This window comes from Triturus cristatus, chromosome 10, assembly GCF_964204655.1.
Source record: "Triturus cristatus chromosome 10, aTriCri1.1, whole genome shotgun sequence".
Classification (NCBI taxonomy): Eukaryota; Metazoa; Chordata; class Amphibia; order Caudata; family Salamandridae; genus Triturus; species Triturus cristatus.
The window spans coordinates 1,167,019,974-1,167,035,479 of NC_140593.1; the positions used below are offsets into that span (position 1 = coordinate 1,167,019,974).

At 41.4% G+C, this 15,506-nt stretch overlaps 1 protein-coding gene across 1 annotated transcript in view; it reads right to left on the reverse strand.

Moving 5' to 3' along the window:
- Nucleotides 1-551: 551 nt before the first annotated feature.
- LOC146796863 (extracellular calcium-sensing receptor-like) overlaps nucleotides 552-15,506 on the reverse strand; it is a 69,425-nt gene continuing 54,470 nt past the window's right edge. Inside the window, exons 6-7 of the mRNA XM_085631399.1 lie at nucleotides 12,618-12,741; nucleotides 552-1,471 (exon numbers count right to left, since the gene is read on the reverse strand). Coding sequence (XP_085487525.1) covers nucleotides 552-1,471; nucleotides 12,618-12,741 — 1,044 coding nt within the window. The remainder of the gene's footprint in view (nucleotides 1,472-12,617; nucleotides 12,742-15,506) is intronic.

Consider the following 15,506-nt stretch of genomic DNA (forward strand, 5'->3'; position numbering starts at 1 on the left):
TGTATTATAAGAGTGTATTCTGTGAAATAAAGCTGCATGCCAAGCTCTGAATTGAATATTAAAATATAAAGCACAATTAATTTATTTGCTAATGCCTAGGTGACGGCTTCTGCGATATGTAGCAGCTGCCATTGCCTGTATAAAAAGTCCAGTTCATGAAAAGTGTGCTGTGTGTTCAAGGACTCTGATTTGGGATGAAGTCTCTCCTTAATTTGTGATTGTGTGCAAACTGCGAAATCTGCATCATGGTATGCGGATAAGGTGTGCACAATGACAGAAAGATATGTTTTGAATTCAGGTGCCTCTGGATAGTGCAGCTTTGTGGTCAGCCCAAAAACGATTGTTGTGGTTATGAGTTCTGAACTCAAACCCTTTTTGAAGAACTGTTCCACTCAATCATCTCCTGCACAAATGAAGACAAGTTAGATTCAATAACTCTTCTTCTATTTACAAAAGGTTCACTCTCACAGAAAAGTTTCAGAGTATGCTTGTCACAACCTGATACGATGTGCAGGCTTCTAATCCATCGAGGACACCTGGATCTTTGTTTTTTATTTGTTCCTACTTGCTCTTGATGATTTAGAAACCATATTCTCTTTAGTATTTATGTCTGGCCTCCGAAATATGATATAAATCTTCGGTGCAAAGATACAGTACAGAAGCCCAGCAGCAGAGGACAAGATTGCAAAGACCTCAACAGCTGCCACATATTTTCCTTTTGTGCTGAGATAGGCTGGGATAAAAGAGAACCAGACACTGAGGAAGACCAGCATGCTGAAGGTGATGAACTTGGCTTCATTGAATCTGTCTGGCAAATTTCGAGCCAGAAACGCAATTGCAAAACTTATAAATGCCAGGAGACCTAAAAAAGCCAGCATAAAGTAGAACATAAGAATGGATCCTTCATTGCATTCAGCTACAATCTTCCAATTGAAGGCAGTCATGTTCAGTTCTGGGAATGGAGCTGATGTCCCCAGCCATATGGCTACAATAGAAATCTGTATAAAGGTACAGGACAGAACGATAGAGTAGGATGTCCGATAGCCAACCCATTTCCTTAGGCTGCTATTCGGCTTTGTGGCCCTGAAGGCAATAACTACCATCGCTGTTTTAGCCAACACCGAAGAAACGCAAAGGGAAAAAGACATACCAAAGATCACCTGACGAAGCATACATGTCACCCGGCTGGGCTGGCCGATGAAAACCAAAGAACATAGGAAGCAGAGCATGATGGCAAAGAGGAGGAAATAACTAAGCTGTACATTGTTAGCCCGCACCACTGGAGTGCGCCGATACCAAAGGAAAATAACCAATATGCCAACAGCATTGACAAACAAGAAGATGGAGGTGAACGCCAAGATGAAACCAAGTGGTTCTTCATAGGACAAAAAGTTGATTTCCTTTGGTATGCATATGACTTTTTCAATGCTTGACCAATGGTCATTTGGACACCTCATGCAGTCCAAGGAATCTAAAATAATTAACAGATAGTATATTTTAGAAAGTAACAATACACTAAAAGAAGCATATGCCAAGGTTAAAGAAATGCTTTTATGCATGAATAGCATTGTATTTTCCAAACACAGAGAACTTTTATCACAACAAGAGTTTTTTCACTGTTATTTGTATTCATCAACCCATGTCAATGATGCAAGGTGTGCCGGCAATTACTTAACAAATCACTAATATTGTTTATCTACGTCAAAAAGTAGAAAGTAAAACATTTAAACCAATCATATTATAGCACAATAAAGTATACATTGAAGACATGCTCAATTGTTTGGTAAAACATGAAGAATTCTCAAAAATGTGCAGGTCAGAGGGAGTGAGGGAATGGGGATGCCTATGAACAAGTGAAACAATCAATCAATCAAACAATCAGTATTTGTAAAGGGTGGCTTAACACCTGTGAGGGTATCCAGGACATAGGTTGCTGGACATAGTAGAAAAGCCAGGTCTTAAGTCCAGTGTAGGATATGATGTTGAGATCGTGGGTTTTGAAAATGTTGGCTAGAGGCATCATGTAGGTGTTGATGAGGGTGGTGCTGAGGGATGAATCCTGAGGGATGCCACAGATTGTGCTCTTGTGTTCCAAGGTTAAGGGAGATAGTCAGATGATCTGTGTTCATCCCATGAGGAATGATGCAATCAATCTGAGTGTGTCTCCCTTGATCCCGATCTAGTGCAGTTTCTTGATGCGTGTGTGATAGGATCTGGTGTTGATAGCTACAGAGAGGGTGAGGAGGATCAGGGTAGATTCTACCCTGTTGAGTAGGGTGCAGATGTCATCAGTGGCAGCAATAAGGGCGATTTTGGTGCTGTGGTCAGTGCGGAAACAGGATTGGGGTGCTCTTAGCAGGTTGTTTCTCTCCAGCTGTTCTCTGAGCTGCCAGTTGATGGCCTTCTCCAGGGCTTTGGTGGGAATAGGAGCAGCAAGATGAGGCAGTAGTTCTGTAGATCGCTTGTGTTGCCAGAGAGTTTCCTAAAGAGAGGTCTGACTTTTGCGTGTTTCCATGCATCTGGAAGGGTGGCTGTGGAGATGGATGCATTGAGGATGGTGGTGAGTTGGAGGCTAATCTCCTTGCTGCCTATGTTGAAGAGGCAGTGGGGGCAGGAGTCCATGGGTGCTCCTGAACAGTGACGGATGCCTCAGAATGGGGATGGTGGGGCAGGGGGAAAGAAAAATAAATTACACAAACTTACTTTGGCTGCCGCCACCATCTATCCTCTGTCCTCACTCGGCACTGCAGCAGGAATGAAAGTACCCAGGCCCTCGGACTATCCCAGCCAATGATGATGCATCGTGATTGATCTGAGTGGCCCGGTGGCTTCTCAGGCATTGACTGGGATCCTGGGTATGTTCTCCGCTGGGCTGTGAAACACAGCCTGGTGGAGAACATGCTAAGTGTGCATTACTGTTTGGCTGGCACAAGAGGGCAGGCCAAACAGTCATATGCACTTAGGGAGTGAAAACCACTCCTCACTCTGGCGAGCTCAGCCCCGCCCGTCCTGATTCTGAGTCCAGCAAGGAAAAATAAAATGATCATAACATATTGTTATTATCATTTTGTTTTAGTTTTTTGCAGTGCTCAAAGACCAGTGGGGCGATGTTCCTCCGCCTTAGCAGAGGAGTCGCCACTGCTCCCCAGTGGTTGGAGTTCATGATGGCTGTGGTGTTAGGTGTGAAGAGCTGTTCCCATGTTGTGAGATGATGGTTGGGGAGGCTTCCTTTGGAGTGAGAAGGCTGAGGAGGTTGGTGGGCTGGGACTTGAAGTTCCTGTAGATAGTGGATACCTTCTTGTGGAAGTAATTTGCTAGAGCTTTGCAGAGTTCGTGTGAGGGAGGAACAATGTTCTCATTGACTGTTGGGCAGGAGAATTCTCTGACGATGGTGAAGAGTTCCTTGGTGTGGTTGGCACTTGCCTCAATGCAGTCTGCAAGGGGATGCTTTTATGTGTTTTTGAGTTGGTGCTGTTATTCCTTGAGGGTTGACTTGTAGGTGGCTCGGTCTGTAGCATCTCTGCTTGTGTGCCATATTCTCTCCAGCTGTTTGCATCTGCATTTCATTGTACTGAGTTCCGGTGTATACCAGCTGGCTTGTATGGTGGATCCGTGGGTTTTGGCAGGCTTGATGGGGGTGACTAGGTTGGTGGCGCTCGTGATCCAGGTGGTTAGGTTCTCGACTGCTTATTCCAGGTTGGTTGAGGCATAGGAGTGGGTGGTTTTGAGGGCATCCATTCATTGGGTCTGTTCCAGCTCCGTGAAGGAGACTTTTGGGGGGGGGGGGGTGGTAGCAGTGCACGGTGATGGAGCATGATTATTCAAGAATGTGTTGCTCGATCAATTCCTGATCATTGGGTGTGATACTAATAATAAGAAATAGGACTAACATAGTGCCTCTTGAAATAAGTGAAAGTTTAAAACTGCATCGTAAAAGCATGCAGAAGGTTAGAGTTATTCATGACAGAGAGAGAAACTTACTAATGTGCTTTGACAAATGATACGAAAAGTAATAATACAGTTTGTGTTTTTTTAGCAAATATGATAATGAACTCGGTTAAGTAAAATGAATTTTGCTTATATTTTCGACATGTAAATCTAAGAAATCTAAGAGAACGTGCTTGCTCATTTATTAAAGAATCGTAATTCTATTAAGCTCATAAGTATAGTGAAATGGCGATCTTATATTATTTCCTATGCATCTTTATTTCTCTAAAATATTTTCAACATGAACGTGTTATTTCACTAGAAAATGATGATTTAGTGACTTTCATTGTAAGCCTCAAAAATGTATTTTGCCTTTCATTAATTCCTTCAATTTGACTAGAGAATTTTGACCTGATTGTACTGCAACTAAAAGCATTATCGCTGATAGTGTCTTTCCTACAGTTTGAATAATGGAGATGATCTCAGTAACTAGAATTATATCAACCAAGTTCGAAGGAGAGCATGAGGAGCGGACATGTTGAGTTACAAGTGTGCTTTCCTATTTCCAAAGGGAAATGATATAGTACATTCCTAGAAGATAGTAATTATTATTTTTTTTTTTTTTGTCCTCATCTCTATCATGGCTGCATTGACCAAACTTTACAAACAAGGCTGCAAATGCTTTTTAGGTGCAGGCGCACTGTCTCAGTCATAGGCTGGTATGGGTTGCCGGGAGAACGAGGAAGAGCGAACCCTACAGCGACAGGCAGCATCATACACAGCCCGATGCCCAGTTGTTGAGTCGGCAAATGCTACCCATGTGCCAGTGACACCAATGCTGACCACTTGCCAGAAAAGAGCTACGTGGAGTAGCAAGGAGATTGTATCATGGCTAGATAATCATCGGGCTGGGAAAAAAAACAAAAAAAAAAAACCCAGCTATTGACCAATCCAGTCCAGCAACAACCAAAATCTCTCTTCTTAGGATTACCACTTCTAGCTAAATCCAACTTCGAAATTTGAGAGATAGATGAACACCAGTCGAATAAGGTAGGGGGATCAGGTTCTTTCCAACGTTTACAAATTTCTCTACGAGCTGCCAGCATACAATAAAAGAGACGATTGTTAACTGGGCTCCGAACCAGGTCGAGGATTCCAAAAACTACCAACCTAAGATCAATGACCACTGCAAAACCCAGGGAAGATGTAAGTTTCTTGCAGATGGCGACCCAGTACGATGACAGATGAGGGCATTCAAAAAACATATGAGCATCTGAGGCTGTTATCGAGCTACAACGAGGACAAACCACCGGGTTGCCTGTAGAAAACTTGGACAGCCTCTGTGGAGAATAGTATGCCCTGTGTATAGTAAATATGTGGTTTCTTCGGAGCCAGGCTGGCTTAACTATGTCCCACATGACTGTGCAGGATTTTGTCCAAAGATCATTCAAATTACAACTGGGAATCAAGGGGCCCCAAAGTTGCTCGGGTAGATTAAATTCCCCGTCGATCTCTTCAAGTATTAAGTTATACCACAAAGAGATTTCTTTTGAGACAGGTGGTTTATCCAACAAAAGAGATACCAGTTGACTACTGCCACCCAATAGAGGATTCTTACGGCATGGGTTGTGAGTGGAGAGAGCCTGTGCCCAAGTTGACATTTGGAGGAATTTAAATCTGGAGAAATTGGGACCTATTTTATTACTTAAGAGTTCCCAAGGAAACAACACCCCTTCAGCGAATAGGTCCCCCCATACTAAGATACCCCCCTCCTTCAAAGGAGCTGATAATGTGTCCCTTGTACAGTCCGGGGGTACTGGTAGATCCCAAATGGGTGCCCTATAGGAGTAATATCCCAATTTGATCGATGATCTAATACTCGACCAGGTTTTGGCCAAACTCTGTAATACTTTAAGTTTAACCTTCTTGAAGTATTTGGGATCGCCAAACTTAAATAAAAAACCAGACTGCCCAAATCCTTCGCCCTCCAACATGGCCGAAAACATTAGAAGATAGTAATTATTAAACAAAGGTATTATGTGTAGGTTCTGGACGATTCGAGTTAGAAAACAATCATACCACGATCACACCATGGATTTTGACCAGTAGATATCGTGTAAATGGCGTAAAAGTTACTTTGTGAACAGAAAACTGTGAATGTTTGGAAGTATAAAAGCCCTGTGGGAACAAAAACATGTGCAGCCACTTTCCTTGCAAATCCTGAGCCCGACATGCTGTCAGTTTGAACTCTGATTTACCTGAACTGAACTCTCCTGATTTCCTCTGTTCTTTACCGGCTGGTGAAGTCAAGCAGACTGAACCATTTCAGCTGAAGGGTTAAAGACTTAAGCTTTTGTACGCTGTGCTCTAGGGTTCTACTGGAACTATTCTCGTATCCATGTTCTTGATAAATCTTCAACCGAATCTTTGGTTTGTATGATTCTCAATTGCATACTGAATTTTGCATTGTTTTCTCTCTCTCAATCTCTCTCTCTCACCTTTCCATCAGGTACTTAATTTGTGATGTATGTGCTCTGAACTGTGATATTTTGTGATTTATCAGTATACAAATGATTAACGGTAATTAAATGATTCTAATTTTCTTTGCGTCTTGACCATTATTATTGAAGTTTGATAAAGGTATATTGATTAATATTTCATGAGTTTGTCCTTCTTTATTAATGATTCTATTGATATTGTATGAATATTGTTATTAGTTAAGCACTTCTTTATAACAGGTCCTCATGAAGGAGTGGCTTTTCCGTCTCTGTTTATCTTAGTCCCTTTTAGCTCTTACAAAGATCTATCAGAGGACCTTGTGGTCTGTGAATGATTGTATAGTTTCTATGTGCCAAACTCTGTGTTATTGTGAGTTGCGTAGCTGTGAGATAAGTTTCTAGTGTGTTGGGGAATAGAATAATGAAATTTTTAAAATTGATAGCAAGGATGAGCTGATACCAATTAAACTTAGAGGGGGGGCATGATAAGTAAATGTAAGTCATCCGGGAAAATGCATGTACCCCTAATGCACCATAGCTGTGTAGAGATACCGAACACATTATAATTTTTTTTATTCAAGGGTAAATCTGGGTGCATGTGACAGTTGGCATCTGTTCATTATGCTTCAGACAAGTTTTGTTTTTTGATTCTTCATGTTTATTATCATCCTCTATTGATTATGTGGTCACATATCAAACCCAAAGATTGTATCTTTTTAGCTACTGTATATGCAAGTTATTTTGTCGTGACCCAAGTGGAGGGATTGAGGCTGAGGGCCTAATTTATAGGTTTTCCGGCCGTAGGGCAGCGCAGCAGGCCTTGCTGCTGTGCTGCCCTATGGCAAAATAAAACTGCAGGAATGAGCCATACCTATTAGATACGGCGCATTACTGTTCTTTTCCCCTGTGCCGGCAGACAATGGGCTGCCGTGCGCCAAAGCAGGCAGCTTTACACCATGGTGCAAGGGTGCCTGCATTGCGGAAATTATTATTTTTGTGCAGGAAGGGAAACCTTGCTGCACAAAATCAATAATAAAGGCTTTAAACCCCTTTGTGTGTGTGCAGCTGAAAGCAGCACACATATAAAGAGGAAAAACAAGGAGAAATAATGATATTCCTCCTTCTTGTACCTCCCTTATGCCTCCCATGAGTAGGTCTAAGTTTTTGGTGCTGCCTCAGACTTACGACTTCTCATAAATCAGGAGCAGTGACAAAAAGCCTGGATGTTGCTGGGAACACCCCCAGCAACACCTATGGAGCGCCCCTTTTACCCAGTTAATTAGAAGGGCATGAAAAGCCACGTAACGTGGCTTTACGTGGCCTTTTAAGTATGCCAGTGGCACATTATGATACCATAGTGTTACAAAAGTGATGTTCCGGCGGCACAAAAGTGCTGCTAGGGCCTTTTAGGCCTCATAAATGAGGTCTCGAGTTTATGTTGTATAATTCAGGAATAGATTCACACAAGGCATTTTGCAAAAAATGGCATTTCATCCATAGAGCTTTGTCTAAGGCACTGCTGAGTGTCATCAGCATGTTGGTGATAGTCAAGTTCATGTAGGAGGTACCCAGGGCATCCATCTAAATGCTGAATAGTGAGGGAGAAAGGATGAACCCTGTGGTGCACTGTATGCTATGGTGTATGACGTTCCCTTTTGCAACAGCAGAGATAAGAGGAGAACCATTTCAACAGCGAGTCCTCAAAGACAAGTCTGTTTTGCAGTGACTTCATCAAGATGTTGTTTTCTGGGAGGCTGGGTTTCTCAAGCCTTGATCATGATAAGTCTACCAATCTACCAAGTCATGAGGCTGCAAATGGTGCAGCATGTGGGTGGAATACGCCCCAGAAACCTACACTGGTACTCAGCAAAAGAAAGTATTATATTGAATATGCACAAGGAAATCTTCTTCACCCAATCAGACTTGCTTTTGAGAGTAAAACATCTGTTACAACCATCTGTTACAACCATGCAAATCCATCTACCATCCATGGTGGCTATTTTTTGCATATATGCCTTGGAAATTCAAAATAGCCTTGCTTATTGTAACGAGTATTGCCCAGCCTAGGCCAGGCTACAGCAGAGACCATTATATACACATTCTGTAAGGATTAAGTTTTTGGACAGAAATACCACTCAACTCATTATGGGGGGCCAGAAGAGGTGGAAGATAGACCAGTTTAAACTCAGAATATTCTGAGCACTAGACCATTAACCCCAGCTCACCCCTCTCCCTCACTTGTTACTCACTTCTAGGGTTTGTGATCAGTGCTGAGTCATCAGTGGCAGCATCCTTCATAAGATCTAAAGAAATGTATGCACCTTCTCTGGTGATGCGTTGCTAATGGCAATGGCTTTCCCTCCGAACTATTTGTTCACACCCAAAGTCTGTTCTTTCGCCTTGTTATTTTTCTCCTGTTAGTTCCTTGAGAATTTCAGTCCCTTGCCTCTTGTCAATTTTTGATGTTTATCCATCACATTCCAAACCAGTGAATTGACAGCAGTATCTAGTGACTGCCAGTTGGTTTCCAGGTCAGCTCACGGTCATCAAAGCCAAACTCCCTGATAAGACCAGTAAGCCTACTGCTTATGTGCCTGTATATTTGACATTTACATTAGATCTCCTGTTTTTACATATTCTCTCTTGTCATATAACTGCGGCATTTCTGAATATTACATCAATAACTACCTTAGAGAGTTGGTATGGTGTCTGAGGGTGAGTCCAGTCAGAAGTTTAGATTTCTCTCTCTCCCCTTGCTTGTTTTCCCCACTTTTCTCTTACAACATCAAGGCTTGCTTTGCTGTTTGTGAAGCGAATTGGGGGTGGCAGTGTTTTGTTGATGGTCTATGAGTTCAGAACCGGACACACTCTGGCACTAATCAAATGATGGTGCTCTGTTTACTCTTTTATGCTACAGTGCCTAAGAGCAATTAAGGTTTGCAGTGTGCAAAAGAGGAGGATAATAATGACATAAACATCAACAAAACTAGGAACATACACCTAAACTATTGGTGTCTCCCAAAGTCACATCTCACCTTTTGATAACAGGGGTTTCAAGGCATAAGAGTGGGTGACTTGAACCCAGAGAAAGGAAGTCATGATCTGTTATCATTTTAGGATCCTCATTCTTTAGTATGCTAACAAAGGCATACTATGTATTGCACTACTTTTAGGGTAGGCAATGGAGCATACATACTATTAGCACTAGAGGTAGGGTGTCTGTCTGTATCAGGGTTTTATGCTCACTTATTTCAGATGGCAAAACAAGTTCTATTGTTTTTTCACTAGATTTTAGCAAGGGCAACTGATTCCACCTAAAATGTTAACTTTGTTAAGGACAGGAACTTTCACTGGTTTGTGTGAGTCTTGCAAGGATGAACTATAATTGATATTGTATGCAAAAGTGCAATTCTGTGGCCCTTGGAAAGGTTTTGTTAATTATTCATTTAAATCAAAATCAAATACTGAATGTAGAATATTCACTTAAAGGGAAGATGCACCTGATCCTAACCGTAATGATTTGAAATAACGTTTCTAGTGAAGTTTATGAAATAACCTGCAATAGAATCTCTAAGGATTTTTATTTTGGTGATGACCACCATGGTCTGAAATGTGAGGTCCGAAAGGGTTGTGTCCCTCCAGTGCCTGGGCAGCTCAGTATTCAGGCATTTGATTACATAGGGTGAAAATACTCAGGGAAGTCACACTCATTCCTTAACTTGAGATGGTGGTTCCCAGTGATGCCCACCAGCACTCATTTTTAGGAACCAACACTTATTTTTCTTCATCAGGCATTGGCTGCGATCAACTGAGAGTATACATTTTAGAAAGGGGAAAGCAGTTGGAAGAGAAAGATGGAAACAGTGTTGCAAAGGAAAAAAGTATGTACCTGCACAAGTAAGTTAAAGGAGCAGGAGGTGTCTGATAGTGGATGGGAGAGCCATGAGCTCCATTCAAGAATATGCAACCTTGGTATTCAGTGCAATGATGTTTAAAAGCACCAATTGCGGTTTTGTGAGCCGAGCTTTGGGCACCAGCACTCATCTTATTACAAATTAAGCACTGGATCACTATAGGCACTGCTAAGGGATTAGAAGGTGCATAATAGATGGGTAGGAACTTGCTCAGAACAGGTAGGTAGGCTTTATTCAGCTGCACAGCTGTTTTGTGGGCATCTTGCTGAAGAATACCTCTAAAATGTTGGAGTTCTTGCTTGTGGCCGTATAGTGATATGAATGTTCGGCATACAGACCTACAATATTACATGACCTGACAGCTAGTAAGGTGCATTTGCCATGTGGCAGTATTAGGCCTGGTTAAGAAATCATGATTTTACATGCACATGTTCTTAAGTTGCCTTATTTTGCTAAACACAAATACGTTTGACACACATTTGTTTGTGTGCACATATGGGATAAAATTCTTCAAACTCAGTTTGCTTATAACATCGTTTTGTAGGCACTATATCAAGACACCTTGAAAGATCTGTACTAGGGCTAAGTTCAGCATGCAAGATGTTGTTATTTGTTTTTTGCCACTCGGTGGCAGAACTAACATAATAGAATAAGCAATACCGACCTGAAAGGGGCTTCGGCATGAAAAGATACAGGATGCTATTACATATATGCAATCAAGCCTTTGTTTATTCGGAGGAGTATTTTGCTGGCATTGAGAGGTCGGTCCATGCCAAAATTCCAGCTCAGCTGATTCCTGTCACATCATGCGAGGGATGCTGTCCAACTCTACACCAAGATGGGCAGCTTGCTGACACTAACCACAGGTAATAGGGAGTTGCACCAACATGATAGGGATTTGGTAGATCCACCCACCTTAGGCATGATAGGGTACAATGCGCTAGGTACACTATATTACAGTACTTGTATGCAAGCATTTAGTTTTCTGTAATCTGCAAAATGATTTAATTGTTTATCTTTTTCACCATTCTTGTAATACTAATCACATTATTCTGTTTCCTTCTATCAGTCATTGAAGCACATGTATTTTAATCAAGAATCATAATGCTTTAATAAATATGAAAACCGTATTGTGTGTATTTCTTGTGTATCTCCTTGCGTATGCATAAGTGGCTGAGCGAAAGGGTTCTAGATTTGTTACCACGATTTCCTTGAGGAGTCAGAGTTGTCATGTTCTGAGGTTGTACACACATTTGTTACCCTGGAAGGTTCGGGGTGCAGATGGGGCACTGTGAGCTAGTAGGACTATAGGCCAACATATCCTGTGGGGGTGCTAAGAATCAGTCTTGCATCAGTGCAACTTTTATGGTGTCCAACAAACACACAGTTTTACTTGAAAAAGTACAAGCCGTACAACAACACATTTTTGCTGAGCTAGTTCTTATCTCTAGATGTGATAAAAAAAACTAGTTAAAAACATTGTTTGTACATATAATGTGCTCACATTGGCTGAGGCCACAATCATGGCGTGTCATAAGTACAGACTCAGAAGCTGAGCATATGTAGGATTAATTAGTTCCTTGAGGAACTGCAGGAGCAATATAATGATTGTAGAACGGGCAGCGTTGACACATAGCATGAGGTTAAGCTGGCCCCTCATTCAATCATGTTTGAATTTAAGGGGAGGTAAATCTATCTGTGGTAAATGCTTTTACCACAATGTCACTGTATTTCCTGAGACAGTTATGAGCTCTTCAGTTCAGCATAGAAATAAACAGCACTTTTGGTTTTACAGAATAGTAAAATTACATATTTTCACCCTTCCTAGCCTGTTTTCCATTTGTATATTCTTCAGTGTAGTACCCGGACTACAATGCTTGTGCAAAAAACACAGATCAATGTACAATATTCAGCCATCTAAGGAACTGAAAAGAGGCGTAAGAATTTGAATGGGGTCAGACAACACACAGGTGGTGGGAGCTCCGGTGGCGCGTGGAGTTTACAACCAGGCACTGCAATAATCCTAAGTGTAGCTTTATTCAGCACTAAACCCATGCTGCTCATGGTTACAATGCTGTATAAAATGCATTATATTCAGAGGATCTGCATTATAACAAGTACAGTATTTTGATTTGATGTAATTAAACAATACACGTTTGTTTTTCATATCAGACCTATAATACAAGTGGAAGAGGTGATAAAAAAGTTAAACATATCCATTGCATATTTACTTCTTTCCCCAATGTGTAAAACATCTTGTAGCAACAATGAAACCTACCTGTTTTGTTAGCAATGCTTCCCGGAGGACAGGGGATGCAGTTGAAGCAACAATGTGGCCGTCCTGCAATGGCTGACTTTCTGTATCCCGGAGCACAACTTTCACTGCAAATTGACAGAGGAACCTAGAACCATGTCAGTAATATCTATAATTATTTATCAATCAATCATAATGTTTTTGTTAAACCTGCCCTCCTTAGGGCGGTCTTTCCCCAAATGTTTGCCAGCTTACCTCCTCTCTTCGCTGATTCTTTTTGTTGGCCGTAGGACTCTGAGCACTTTACCAGTACTAAAGTGCATGTGTTCAGCCCCTAAACACGGTAACATTGGTGCATACACAATTGGCATATTTAATTTACTTGTAAGTCTTTTGTAAAGTAGAATACCATATACCTGTGGTTTGTACATGAAATGCTACAGGAGGCCAACTAGCCCTTGATGTCACTCTGGTAGTCCTGTAATCAAGTGACAAGGCAGGCTTTAAGCAGCAGTGTAGTTCTCTGAGTGTACCAGGCAGGCTTCAAGCAGCAGGGCTATCCTCTTGCAGCAGCACAGCAGTCCGCTGAAGTGCAAAGCAGGGCTTAGGGGGCAGGGCAGTGTCCTGAAGTCTTTCTGGGGGTCCTTCATAGGTCCAGGAGTGAACCGATGGGAAGGCCTGAAGGCCCAATTTTTATATCTGGTGCCAGCTTTGAAGTGGAAGAAACTTCTAGTGTTTTTCACTCACAGCTGGTTCTGGAATTTTCTTCCTCCCTCCCCTGGCTCCAAGAGGTCTTGTGTGACAAAAAACTAGGGTGAAATTCTTTGTGAGTGTGCTGGAGGCAGCTCCTTTTAAATGTTGGTTGGGTAGGGAAAGGCTCTACCCCACACATCATGGCAGGATGTGCCATCCTGCCAATATCTACTTCCCCTTTTTCTCACTGTCTGGGAGGAATACACAAAGGCCAACAGTCATGCTAATCACAGTAATGTGACCCAGGACACTAACTGCAAGCACCAAATGGTTAGAACAAGAAAATACCTACCTTCTAAAAGTGGCATTTTCAGAATTAAAACCTAAATTTAAATTTTAGCTTTAAAGAAGATTTTAAATTATCATTTCTTTGAGACCAAACATGATATTTTTACCTGATCCGATCAAAGGTTATCAGTTATTTTGTGTAATAAATGTAACCCAATGTTATTCTATGGGAGGGGTAGGCCTCACAATTGTGAAAAACAAATCAAGGAGGTCTTTCAATACTAGGACATGTAGAGCTTAAAAGTATATATTCAACTTTTTAAATACAATACACCCTGCTTTCTGCACTGTTTCAGGTCTACCATTGGAGTGCCTTATATGTATTGAAAAGGGAGGTTTATTGATGGCATAAGGCGCCCTTTGCCAGGTAGATCAGGTAGTTGAAAACTGCTCACAGGTTGCAGTGACAGACTGGAGGCATGTTTTAAAGGGTTTTTTAAATGGCTGGCACAGTGAGCGCTGCTGACCCAATGGCAGCAGTGCATTTTACAGGTCCTGGGTACATGTTTGTGCCACTTGTCTAGGAGCGTATAAGTAAATTAAATGTGCCAATTGACTGTAAGCCAATATTACCATGTTTAGTGTGAGCACAGCCACTTTAGCACTGGTGAGCAGTGGTAAACTGTACAGAGTCCTAAGGCCAACAAAACCATTTTTCAGCAAACAGGAGGGGTGAAGGATAAAGGTTTGGGGTGACCCTGTAGAGAGGGCCAAGTTTAACAGTTTACTATTTTTGAAAATTACACTTTGCAGTACACTTTGAAGGTCTATAAAACCTACTACAAAGTGCAATTTGTGAATCAGTCCCTGTGTGTTTACTTGAGCCATTTCTCTTAGATACTGATGCACCACAATGGTGTTGCAGATGTCAAGTATGCCTTTGTTTCACCTGATCACATCCTCCTTGTAAATCATATTGACAGAATGCACAGTGTAACCATGGTTTTGTCCTGCCATGCAATTTCCCTAAACTGTGTCCAAACTGCAGCCAAATACAATTAGGTTTGATTACAGTTCTCCTACTTATCCTTTCTTTGATGCCATTGCGGAGCATTTTACTGAATCTATGTTCTACTTATTAGTGATTCACAAATAGCAAACATCAGCAATTAGCTAAATTGCATATGAGTACATTTAATATGAAATTCACACTTTTAGGAAATTCAGATGTGTGGTCTTTTAAAAAACAAATCCTAACCACATTTCCCATTATCTAGTTGTCATCATGGACCATTTGGTAATGGTTGTGGAATAATGTCCTATGCAAGTGTCTCCTATTGTTCCTTTGTAGTCTAAGCTGTACTCAATAGTTAGCTAACACTAGAATGCAATCTAAGACTTTAATGCTTTTCCATGCCATCTATATACCCTCCAAGTCACATATGAAGCACTGCACATGCATACCCTGAGAAGGATGAAAGTATTCTCACAAATTCTAAGGTCGTAAGGTTGTAGAGGTGATTAACAAGTATCCTGTGATTGGACATGTGGTGCTAGGAAGGGAAGCAAGCGCCATCATGTTTGGTAGTGTGTTGTGAGGGCACTCTGCCAGTTTTCTGCATCAATAAATACAAAACTACTATACCAACACTGCCCAGTGCATAAGTGTGCTAATGATTAGTGACAACTATAATTCCTGACAGAGAAACATTTTAATAAATATAAATATTCAATCCAATTTCCAATTATTTCAAAAAGTGCATAGTTAAAACCATTACACATTCCCCCGGTTTAACTAGGAAAAACATTACACACAATAATTAAGTCACAATAAACACGAAAACGGATTTTCGACATGCAAGGACTGTTGACAGTACACACTTGTGGCAATGAAAGAGACTGCGGGGTAGATTTACCATTTACTCATGAAGC